This window comes from Myotis davidii, unplaced genomic scaffold, assembly GCF_000327345.1.
Source record: "Myotis davidii unplaced genomic scaffold, ASM32734v1 scaffold979, whole genome shotgun sequence".
Taxonomy (NCBI): Eukaryota; Metazoa; Chordata; class Mammalia; order Chiroptera; family Vespertilionidae; genus Myotis; species Myotis davidii.
In genome coordinates, this window is record NW_006290769.1 from 330,090 (window position 1) to 341,374 (window position 11,285).

The window sequence follows — 11,285 nt, forward strand, 5'->3', positions numbered from 1 at the left end:
TCAGGGTTTTGTTTTCTTTAGAGCCAGTTGTTAAACATTTACCAGCACAACACTGACCACATTGGTGGCAGTGGTCTTGTCAGAATGTGTTATATTATGCAGATGAAAATCTACTAAACAGACTTGATATGATATTTTCAAAGATGAAAGAATTGTTCCTGTCAACTATTTTAGTTGATTCATATCTCCACTGATTGTCATCATTGCAATTTTCAGTCCCCACATGGATTGCTGGATACAATATGTCTTGCTCTGTCCCTGTCCCCTCCTTTTCTAGTCTTTGTTACCTTAAGGACTCTAGTTTTCCATTTATATGTTTAAGTACCAACCTTACCTGCTTAAAAATGTAAGCTTTTATGATTGCTCTCTTTGTTCCCTATCATTCAGATGAAAGTGGAGTTGGGTCGGGGCAGCAGAGAGAAATTCAGAAGGGGAATATTGGAGTAATGACTGCAGTGGGAGAAGAGGGAACTTATCTCCTGAGCTGCAGGCGGTGACGCCTGGGACCATAGGGTGGGCAGCTTCTCCGGCTGGCTGTGGCCTGGGACCTCGGGGCGGGTGGCTTCTCTGTCTCCTGGGCTGCAGCCAGCCACAGGCGCTGGCGCCGTTGCTTCGCCTTACTGGCTTTGTCAGGGAGGACGTCCGGATGGCGTCTGGTCTAATTAGCATATTACTCTTTTTATAGATAGTCACTGTGCTGTGCATCACATCCCTCTAATTTAATTATTTTATAACTGGATGTTAGTGCCTTTTGACCCTCTTCATTAATTTTGTCCACACCCTACCCCCATCTCTGGCAGTCACCGTTTCTTCTCTATAAGCTTGTTTTTGTTTTATTTTTAGATTTCACATGTAAGTGAAATCATATAGTAATTTTCTTTGTCTGACTTATATCACTTAGCAGCATAAAAATCTTCAAACCCCATCCATGTTGTTGTAAACAGCAAGATTTCCTTATTTTGTGGCTGAGCAATAGTCCAGTATATACGCGTGCATACACACATACACACACTTTCTTTATCCATTCCAAAAGAGCTTTTTTAAAATTTTTTTTTTATATTTTATTGATTTTTTTACAGAGAGGGAGAGGGATAGAGAGTTAGAAACATCAATCAGTTGCCTCCTGCACACTCCCCACTGGGTATGTGCCCGCAACCAAGGTACAGGAATCGAACCTGGGACCCTTGAGTCTGCAGGCCGATGCTCTATCCACTGAGCCAAACTGGTCAGGGCCAAAAGAGCTTTCTTAAACATTAGCCTTATCTTCTCATAGTTCTGTCTCAAAACCATTCAAATCAATGCACAACACGTTATTGTTAATAATTATGAACCTTTATTAGGTACCAAGAGTATATTGCAAAGGTTGCTATATAAAAACAGAATTAGCAATATAGTGTCCCTGCCATTGAGCTTACAATCTAAAATGAAATACAGTAAGAATTCTGTAAGCCTACCTTGAAATTTCCTGAACTTAGAAATGGCTATTTTGGAAATAGGTGAGGAAAAATGACCTATGATTTCAGGTGCAGTGTTAATAAGGCTTTGAACTTGACCCAAAGAATGTTTAATTTGTATCCAGGCATTTTCCCCAATTATATTAGGCTTGGCAAAAAAAAAAAAAAAGGCACTTAGAAATTTGGTAACAACAATGAATTTCAACTGGAAGTTAAAACTGCCTTGCTGGACTTTAAACAAAGAAATGCTTACTAGCCTGAGTTTTTCATAGCTAGAAAAAGCTTCACAAAAAATATTATGAACTACACCAAATTTGTCTTCTATTCCAATACAACTTTTCAACTTTTTCTTTCTTTTTTACCTGTAAGAGCTCCAATGATAGCCCTATAAGGAAAGAAAGTACTGTATCTAGATAAAATAATAAAATACCCTAATAAGTTGAACTTCCAGAAAATATTAATTCATGCTTTAAAAGAAGGAGTCAAAACAGCACTGGGACCTCTGGCTGCAGGACAGGCGGCCACATAGGTGTGTAAACAAAGCAGCCCAGCCCAGGGCACACGCCTTCACAGGGATTCAGAATATAAGTGAAAAGAAAAAGTATCTAGTTAATTGTTTGTTTTTTCTGCTCCGTATTCCTGGTGTAGGCATATTTTTAGAATTTAGCATCAAGACCCTACACTGCAAACCCTGTACATACTCTTCTACCTCTATCCATAGTATATATATTAATAAATACCTTCAAGGTTTTCATTGCTGGTCATAAATCAGCTGACAAGGCACACTGAAGAGATTTTGATTCTTACTGTCAAAGGCAAAGACTTTTAAACTTCTGAACACATGCAGTCTTAAACTATATATTTAATTATTTTCAATCATTTGTAATCTTTGAACTCTAGAAGAACACTAAAAATAAGTTATTGGTTATAAGTTATCTGAAACCTGAAATTGAATTTGCCCTGTAACATGCATACACAAACTTTTCAATACAAATATTTTAATGGCAGAGTGGTAGCATTGTGAGGTGATATTTTTAATGGCAAAGCAGTATTTCAGCAATTTTTGTAAAAAACAATAACTTTCCCCTTAGAAGTCCATCTTGGCACTTCTCTTTTAAATGATAACACAAGAGAAACATGTAAATAATGTTCACAACTAAATGCTTTGCATACAAGTTTATCAAGAAACAATGATCCAGAAATTTCAGAATAAAACCTTTTATGAAATAGAGTAACTCACTACTTTTGACTTAAAATTGACACTTAAACATCCCTCTTCTAATTTAAGTGCAATTTATATATCTTACTTAAAGCAAATAAAATCAAATAATTGTGAGATCTGAAATGAAAAACTTGAAATACGTATCAACATGATTCTCTTCTAATAAGATGGCAGAAATTAATTTTAATGTGTTTCCCAAAAAGGGAGAAAACAAATTTTAAAAATATAATCATAATGTGGTAAATGATTCTGAGTTTATAAATCTCAACCAATACACTTGTTTTTAGTTAGTACTATACGGAACAGCTAGAATTCCTGATTAGTGTATGTTTTTCTAAGGCAGGGCAAGTTTATGTACAAAGCATAGATATTAACTTGGTTATAAAGGCAATATTACTAAAACGTGGTTATAAAGGCAATATGACCAAATACATTCACTTTTTTTTAAGTGATACATTTCAAGCTACATAAAATTTAATTTCATGTCCTAGTCTAGGACTACATCTTTGATATTAAGCTTAGAAGCATAACTACTGTAATTACAACATAAAAAAAACTTTCATTTTCCAATACTGCAAAGTATATTGTATTTTCAAATACAGAGGATAAAATTTTTTGCACAAAATTTAAAAAGGCGAACTATTTAGCCAGCTATAACTACTGTTAATTGTATGAAGGGAGAAGTTCACAAGGAGAATAATATATAAAGCTAAGCATAATATTAAAAAACTAAGCATAATTATTGCATTTAACAACAACAAAAAGTCCAAGAGGTTCTGAATACACTTGTTTTGTGTTAGTAATGTATATATTCATTTAATAGGTACCAGTTTGATAAGCATACTAAAATTCCATAAGATTTTTCTTGGTTATTTTTCTTCCTATATCCTCCCTAAAAGCAGTTGAAATTAACTTTCTTTTTAGTACAAAGTAAAATAATGTTTATATTTTTTAATCTGAGTCATGTAAAAGGTGACTCCTTACTTCCATTTTGGGACCTAAATTAAAATTTAACATTTAACCATATGGTTTTTGCTATTAAGTATAGTCTACATTTTAGTAAATTGAAAAGGGTTATTGACAAAGGCAAATCTTTATTTCATCTGTGTTTTAAATATGATCACAAACTTTTTTCTTTTTTAATGAGACAAAGGAGATGAAGAAAATGTTCATCTAAGTCCTCTTCACTCAACTGCTTTGAGGGACAAATTTAAATAAGGATGGATCAGGTAAATAACATTGTTACTTTCTTATCTTTGCAGAAAAGAGAAAAAAAAATAAAACAAAGGAAGTTATTTCCTTCCTAAGGTCTCAGCTAGTTTCTTAAGTCTTTTCTTCAGCTCCAATGGAAATTTCTCATAGCACTTTTTACAGACTGGCTTCATATCAAACTCCACAAATTTATTCCTAAAGATAATGATAAAAAGATTAGTGAAAATATATTTAACATAAACACATAAATAATGTGAAATAATTTTATTGAAGTAAATAAAGATATTATATGATGACATGTTAGCAAAATAACTATAATTCTAATCTCAATTCCTATCATGTGGTAGATGTAAAAATTCACAATATTTGAAAATACTTTCCTATAAATTGATCCTATGCATTAACCTATGTAATATAGAATGTATACAACAGTGTAGTCAGTGCTAAGTGTTCAGGAAATGTAGTGTAAATAGGACTAGGGAAGTAAAGTCAGTCATATTTAAAATACCATGAGAACACTTTTAACATTAGGTAGCAATAAGGTTTTGTCTTTCCTGGTAAAAAAAGGTTTGCCCCCCCCCACCCCCCCAATCATCTGAAATAAATCTTACATCAGAATGGGTTATTTTGGTTGGTTGGTTAACAGAAAGGCTGACAGGGGAGATACAGTAAGGTTTCAATTCCTCTTCATGAGCACAAGTGAATCAGATTCTGTGGTTGGAGAACTCAGGTCTTCTCTTTAAAAGTAAGAGCAGTAAACTGTTGGGTGTGGCTCAATGGTTGAGCATTGACCTATGAACCAGGAGGTCATGGCTTCATTCCTGTTCAGGGCACATGCCCAGGTTGCAGGCTCGATTCCCAGTGTGGGGCATGCAGGAGGCAATTGATCAATGATTCTCTTTCATCATTTGATGATTCTATCTCTCTCTCCCTTCCTCTTTGAAATCGATAAAAATATATTTTAAAAAAGAATAGTAGCAAAAGATGAAACTGATATTTTATAGTAATTTTCACCAACGTAAATGAAGCAACGAATTGATGGAGAACCCAGGAAGAATGCAGCGTTCTACCCATCAATTTTGTATAAATGGCAGCATATGCTGTGTTTTATTTTGAGTTGGCCAGATTCCATCACGTCATCTTCCTCTCCCCATGTCACCAGGCGGACGATGGTTCCAGTCAACTGGCCTGCAACTGCCCTTGCACTTTGTTACTAGTAAGAGGCGATCAAAACGTGCCCACAGCCGGGCCGGCGGGGCTCAGGGGCTGAGCATCGACCTATGAACCAGGAGGTCATGGCTTCATTCCTGTTCAGGGCACATGCCCAGGTTGCAGGCTCGATTCCCAGTGTGGGGCATGCAGGAGGCAATTGATCAATGATTCTCTTTCATCATTTGATGATTCTATCTCTCTCTCCCTTCCTCTTTGAAATCGATAAAAATATATTTTAAAAAAGAAGCTAGAGCAGTACACATTGTTAATTTATTTAGTTCTGGAGAGGACAGTTTTCAGATGGCCTCCTATCTGCAATAGTGTGCTAACTTGTAATTATAATAGCTTATTACTGTTAAAATCAGGGTCCTTCATTGTGAATCAAGTAAATACACAACTTTATAACTTGTTCATTTTCTGTGAAATTCTATTTAAGAAGCATTTCTGGAACAAGTCTGGAAGTATACTGTCATCTATGACAAATGAGTAAATCTGCTAAAACCTTTTATTTTAAACCTCCATATGGTAATTATTTTCTAGCTGGTTTTCAGAGATCCTAATTCAAATGTTATATTTCAATTGTCAGTTTGATTTAAACTATTGAGCTAAAAAATTTCTCCCAAAGTCTTTTTAGAACAGAAGCTATTAAAACTGCCATTAAAAAAAAATATATTTTCATTGATTTCAGAGTAAGGGCGAGGGCGAGAGAGAGAGAGAGAAACATGAATGATGAGAGAGAGGCATTGATCGGCTGTCTCCTCCATGCCTCCACTGGGGTGAGCTTGCAACCGGGGCATGTGCCTTGACCTGGAAATGAACCGTTACCTCCTGGTTCATAGGTAGATGCTCAACCATTGAGCCACGCCAGCTAGGCCATTGTTTTTTTAAATTGAAGGAAATTATCACTGCTTTTGGAGATACTGCTAAGCAAACCTTACATTTTTATTTTTTTAAAGAATAGTTTATGGCCCTGACTGGTTTGGCTCAGTGGATAGAGCATCGGCCTGCAGACTGAAAGGTCCCAGGTTCGATTCCAGTCAAGGGCATGTACCTTGGTTGCGGGCACATCCCCAGAAGGGTGTGTAGGAGGCAGCTGATTGATGTTTCTCTCTCATCGATGTTTCTGACTCTCTATCTCTCTCCCTTCCTCTCTGTAAGAAATCAATAAAAATATATTAAAAAAGAAAAGAAAAGAAAAGTTTATGGATTTTCAGAAAGAGACAAAGGGAGAGAAACATCGTGTGAGAGTGCAACATCAATCAGCTGCCTCTTGCATGCCCCCCACTCTGGATGGAGCCCACAACCTGGGCATGTGCCCTGACCAGGAATCGAACTGGCAACCTTTCAGTGCATGGGACGACACTCAACCCATCGAGCCACACTGGCCAGGGCCACTCTATTGTTTTAATCTCATATTTGAATTTTAACTCCTCTTTATACAAAGAAACATCAAAACTTGAAAAAATAACGAACTTAAAACACAATGGTACCCATAAAGGAAGCATGGAATAATTATGCTAACAATTCAACAGAATTTCAAATTGAAATATTTCTCATAAGAATCAGACACAGAGTTTAGAAACATCAAGAAAATGAATTCATTAACAGTAGCATATGGACATTATATGAAAGCACACATACCAGGTGGGGCAAAAGGAGGTTTACAGCTGTGAGCAGCAAAAGAGTTTATTCTTATATTATTATTATTTACTATTGTATTATTTTCCATACGAACAATTGTAAACCTCCTTTTGTCCCACCCTGTACATACACCAAAGACAGAACATATCTTATTATGTACATTTCGTGGCATTTGCTTAGATCTGAAACACACTGAAAGAACTTAATTTATTACAGAACTTAGAACAGGAGACTTGGACTCTATCAATTAAGTTAATTTATGCAAAGAAACGCCAAACCAGGATTTTAAAAGCTACAATTATCAGACAAACGTACTTTAAAACTTTTCCAGTATCAAGAGATAGAAATTCTTTCCTTTGAATCCATTAAACAAAAAGAGACAGAAATCCATCCCATACTGTAATTTAAAAAAAGAGATGAGGAAATCTACAGATTAAGAGAAATAAGGGAAGTACAAGCTGGTATTACGTGTGAGCCTTATTAATTTAAGCTCTATAATTTTAAGAATTATATAAAAGGACCAACTCTACATAGGACAGATACTTGTATTTTACTCTAGCATTTACAATACACACCCAAAAGAAATTTAGGATGTAAAAGATAAAAACATATTCTAAAGGACTAAGCAAAGAAGAAAGATGTGAAAACGACAGAAGGGATAGAAAGTTTACAGACAGACAGGCTTTTTCTTTTTCTGCTTGTCCTTATCCTTTGCTTCTCTCTCCCGTTTGGCAAGTCGCCTCTTAAATTCTTCTGGCATTTTCTCATAACAGTGTTTGCAGACTGGTTTTAGATCAATTTCAACAAACTTATCCCTTTGAGCAGGACAAAGAAGGAATAGAAGAAAGAACAGGGAACAATTAAAGGAAGAACTTTTAGTTTCAGAAGGCCTGAGTAGAAAGAAGAAAAAATGAATCAAATAATTCTGGTTTTAAAAATTCTGTTTTAAAAAACGTTACCCTAAATTTTTCAGTGTAAGGATTCACGCTGGATCAAAATGTATACTTACTTGAGTGTTAATTTAGTGTTGCAGGTAGAACAGGCAAAACAGTTCACACACCAGGCCTTGTTAAGAGCGGAGACCACTAGAGAAAGAGGAAAGACATTTGGTGACATATTGGTATAGGAAGTGGTGGAGCTTACATTTTCAAATCTACAGCAGAATTAAGGTTATTTCCAAGACACCTGGCAGAGGTTGTCAAGAGGTTTGCTTGCAAAAGAACCACATAGCTAAAAACTTTAGTGTAATTAATTAATGTTTATTGAATCAATTTTATTAATTTATTTTTTCACATTAAAAATATACAAACTGAGTATCTGTCTTCCAAGGCTTCATCTTAGGAATGATCATTATTGCCCTTCCCTTTTTCTTTCTTTTCTTAAAAACAAAACAAAACAGAACTTTTTTTTTTCCCCCCAGAGAGGAAGAGAGAGAAACATCAATGATGAGAGAGAATCAATGATCAGCTGCCTCCTGCACGCCCCCAACTGTGGATCAAGCTCACAACCCAGGCATGTGCCCTGATTAGGAATTGAACTGTGGCCTCCTGGTTCATAGGTTGATGCTCAACTACTGAGCCATACCAGCCAGGCTCTTTTTTGCATGTGTGTTTTTTAATCCTCACCAGAGAAGTGACGGTATTTTTTTCCATTAATTTTTTTTAAAAGAGAGAGTGGAAAGGCTGAGAGAAAAAGGAGAGAAACATTGATGTGAGAGAGACATTGACTGGTAGCCTCCCACACATGCCCTGAATGGGGATGGAGATCAAACCTGCAACCCAGGTATGCACCCTAGACCGGGAATAGAACCCTAGAACTGTGGTCGGCAAACTGTAGCTCGTGAGCCACATGCGGCTCTTTGGCCCCTTGAGTGTAGCTCTTCCTAAGCCTTAGGAGTACCCTAATTAAGTTAATAATAATGTACCTACCTATATAGTTTAAGTTTAAAAAATTTGGCTCTTAAAAGAAATTTCAATTGTTGTATTGTTGATATTTGGCTCTGCTGACCTATGAGTTTGCCGACCACTGCGAGACCATCCAGTGTATAGGCCAATGGTCTAACCACTAAACCATGCCAGCCAGGGCTATTATTGCCCTTTTAAACTTGTATTTTTAAAGAATATACATAGAAATCTACTTTTTATTTCTGTATTGAAATTTCTGTATTGAAACTTTTATGTCTGTATTGAAACTACTCTGTGTCTCTTGAAAATATTTGACTGAGTTTCACTTATTAGGAGACCATTCACCAAAGGCATGAATTTAGGAAACTGCACATCAACCTTTATTTATAGTTAAATATCTTTTTCTTTCTCTTGAGTATCCTATGAGGCCTATACAGTAAATGGTATGTACCACGTCTTCACACCAAAGCTTAAGTCCTCTCACTCCTGTGGACAATGCAGAGGGTACATAACATGCATTATTACATCACTCAGACGAGCTTTTTGCGCACAATGCTTGCCTACCAGCACACTTTCCACTTTCCACTACTTTCCTAAACCTATTGCCACTGGTCCAACAAAGAAATATGGACTAGAGAAGTAATTAAAGAAAAAAGCCCAGACATTAATGTATTCACCTACAGCAGTTTCTTTCAAAGCTAAGCGCTTCCGTTGACAGTTTCTTTCATCCGGTAACCATCCCATGTAGGAGGAACTTTTATTTTCAATGGCACTAAGAAACTTTCTTGAACTAATCCTTTGCAAACCACATATTTCAGTAAGTATCCCAAGTTAGGTTCTCTGCTGAGAACCATGAAGCATGCTGAAAACAGGAATGTTTAAAATCTTGACAGTAAGTGTCTGGCAGAACTGTGCTAGCAACTGTTACCAGATACAGCTGCCTTCAGTTCTAGTCCATCAGCTGTGCCTAATTAACCAGTACAAGGGTGCTAAGTCCTAGAAATGTCTACAGGTAACTGCCAGGTTTTAGCATCTGCAAGGTTACAGTGAGTCTTCCTAACTACCATGCAGATTAAACTGTTCTTAATAAACACTGCTCTACAGCTTCCAAGTTATATGGTTCTAGGGAAAGGAAAGAGACATAGGTTTCAGGGTTGGCCATAAATGCTTTCTACACTTCCTAATGTAACAACCCTGTGGCACTAGCCTAAAGTATTATAACAAATGAGTAACAAATCCAACTCTTAGATCATTATCATCTCACCGCTATAAATTCCTTGGGAAATATGCCAAAGAAAGAGAAAAAGTAACTGATAATAATCACATTCCAAATTATAGCAATCAACCTCTTTCAATTTTCACAATTCTCAAATGTTTTTGTGTCAAAATGGTGCCATATAAAATTTCTACAGTTACTTACCATCACCTTCTATAACACGGTTGCAGTGGAAACAAACATCACCAAATAGCTGAAAAATGAAAAAATGGTAAAAATTCAACATATGTTAGAACTAAGTTTAAAACACCAAACATTTAACAAAATTTGGTTTGTTCTTTCACTTAAAAACCAATAGCTGGCTACCTAAATCCAGATTTTATCATTACTAGAGAAGATGAGTAGCAGTTCATGGACTAATTTTTACGTATGATGGAAATAATTTACTTTTCATCACTATCAAAACCAAAAAAACCTCTGGAGATGTTCCATATTTAACCGTTTGACTGCTAAGGAGCGCTATCGCGCTCTTCTTATGTTACTCCAAAAATGCGAAGAGTGCGATAGCGCTCCTGTTTTTTTTTTTTTTTTATGCCAAGACTGTGGAGAGCGTAATAATGCTGCCCCAAAACACTAGAATTTGTATAAAATGTGTTTTACATTTTTTCCCATACAGGCGCAATTAGTGCCGCAGTTTTGGCATATGTCTGAAAAAATACGTCAGCAGCCAAACTGTTAAGGAAGCTAAATGAGCATGACAACCCAAACTGGGTACAGTATTGGAGTGGAAAAAAATTTTTCTAAGTGATTTCTTTTAACTAAAATATTGACAAGCTTAAATTCATAAAAGTATATTGAGTATCCAATGAGTACAAACAATACCTGGTTATAGTGGGTTTCACAATATGCAAGGCCCTTCCTTTCATAATGGCGATGTCCAAGAAATGGTTTTTCACACTTGGCACAAACAAAATGCTGAAAAAAAAATTGCTACATGTCATTTTTGAATTGCTATATTTTACTTATTAAATGAAATAAAACTCCAAAGTTACACTATCCTCAGAGATGATACCTGCAGGCTTGAGGCAGCCATTTCATGGGTTCTCCTGTAGCCCTTTCATTTTTAATTCAGGTGTCTGACAAGTTACTCTAAGACCCAGCCTATTCAAACATCACACAATGAGAAAACAGGCGAACGTCTGAGAGTCATCTGTAAGCAAGGGCTGTTCCTGGAGATGGACTATGACACTTTTTGCCTCAAGAAGATTTATTATCATAAACAAATTGAGAGACAAAAACCACATAATCATATCAATCAATGCAGAAAAAGCATTTGACAAAATCCAACACCCTTTCTTGATAAAAACTCTCAGCAAGTGGGAATAGAGGGATCATACCTCAACATAATAAAAGCCTTATATGAT

General features: G+C 36.0%; 1 protein-coding gene across 5 annotated transcripts in view; it reads right to left on the reverse strand.

Moving 5' to 3' along the window:
- Positions 1-1,310: 1,310 nt before the first annotated feature.
- Positions 1,311-11,285, reverse strand: part of LIMS1 (LIM-type zinc finger domains 1) — an 84,587-nt gene continuing 74,612 nt past the window's right edge. For 3 of the 5 annotated variants that reach the window (XM_015564010.1, XM_015564009.1, XM_015564008.1), the window contains exons 7-10: positions 10,744-10,836; positions 10,066-10,114; positions 7,751-7,826; positions 7,271-7,556 (exon numbers count right to left, since the gene is read on the reverse strand). In XM_015564010.1, coding sequence (XP_015419496.1) covers positions 7,409-7,556; positions 7,751-7,826; positions 10,066-10,114; positions 10,744-10,836 — 366 coding nt within the window. In that variant the 3' untranslated portion in view covers positions 7,271-7,408. Of the gene's footprint in view, positions 4,084-7,270; positions 7,557-7,750; positions 7,827-10,065; positions 10,115-10,743; positions 10,837-11,285 lie in introns of those variants that run through there. The other 2 variants (XM_006763886.2, XM_006763885.2) reach the window with 1 other exon arrangement.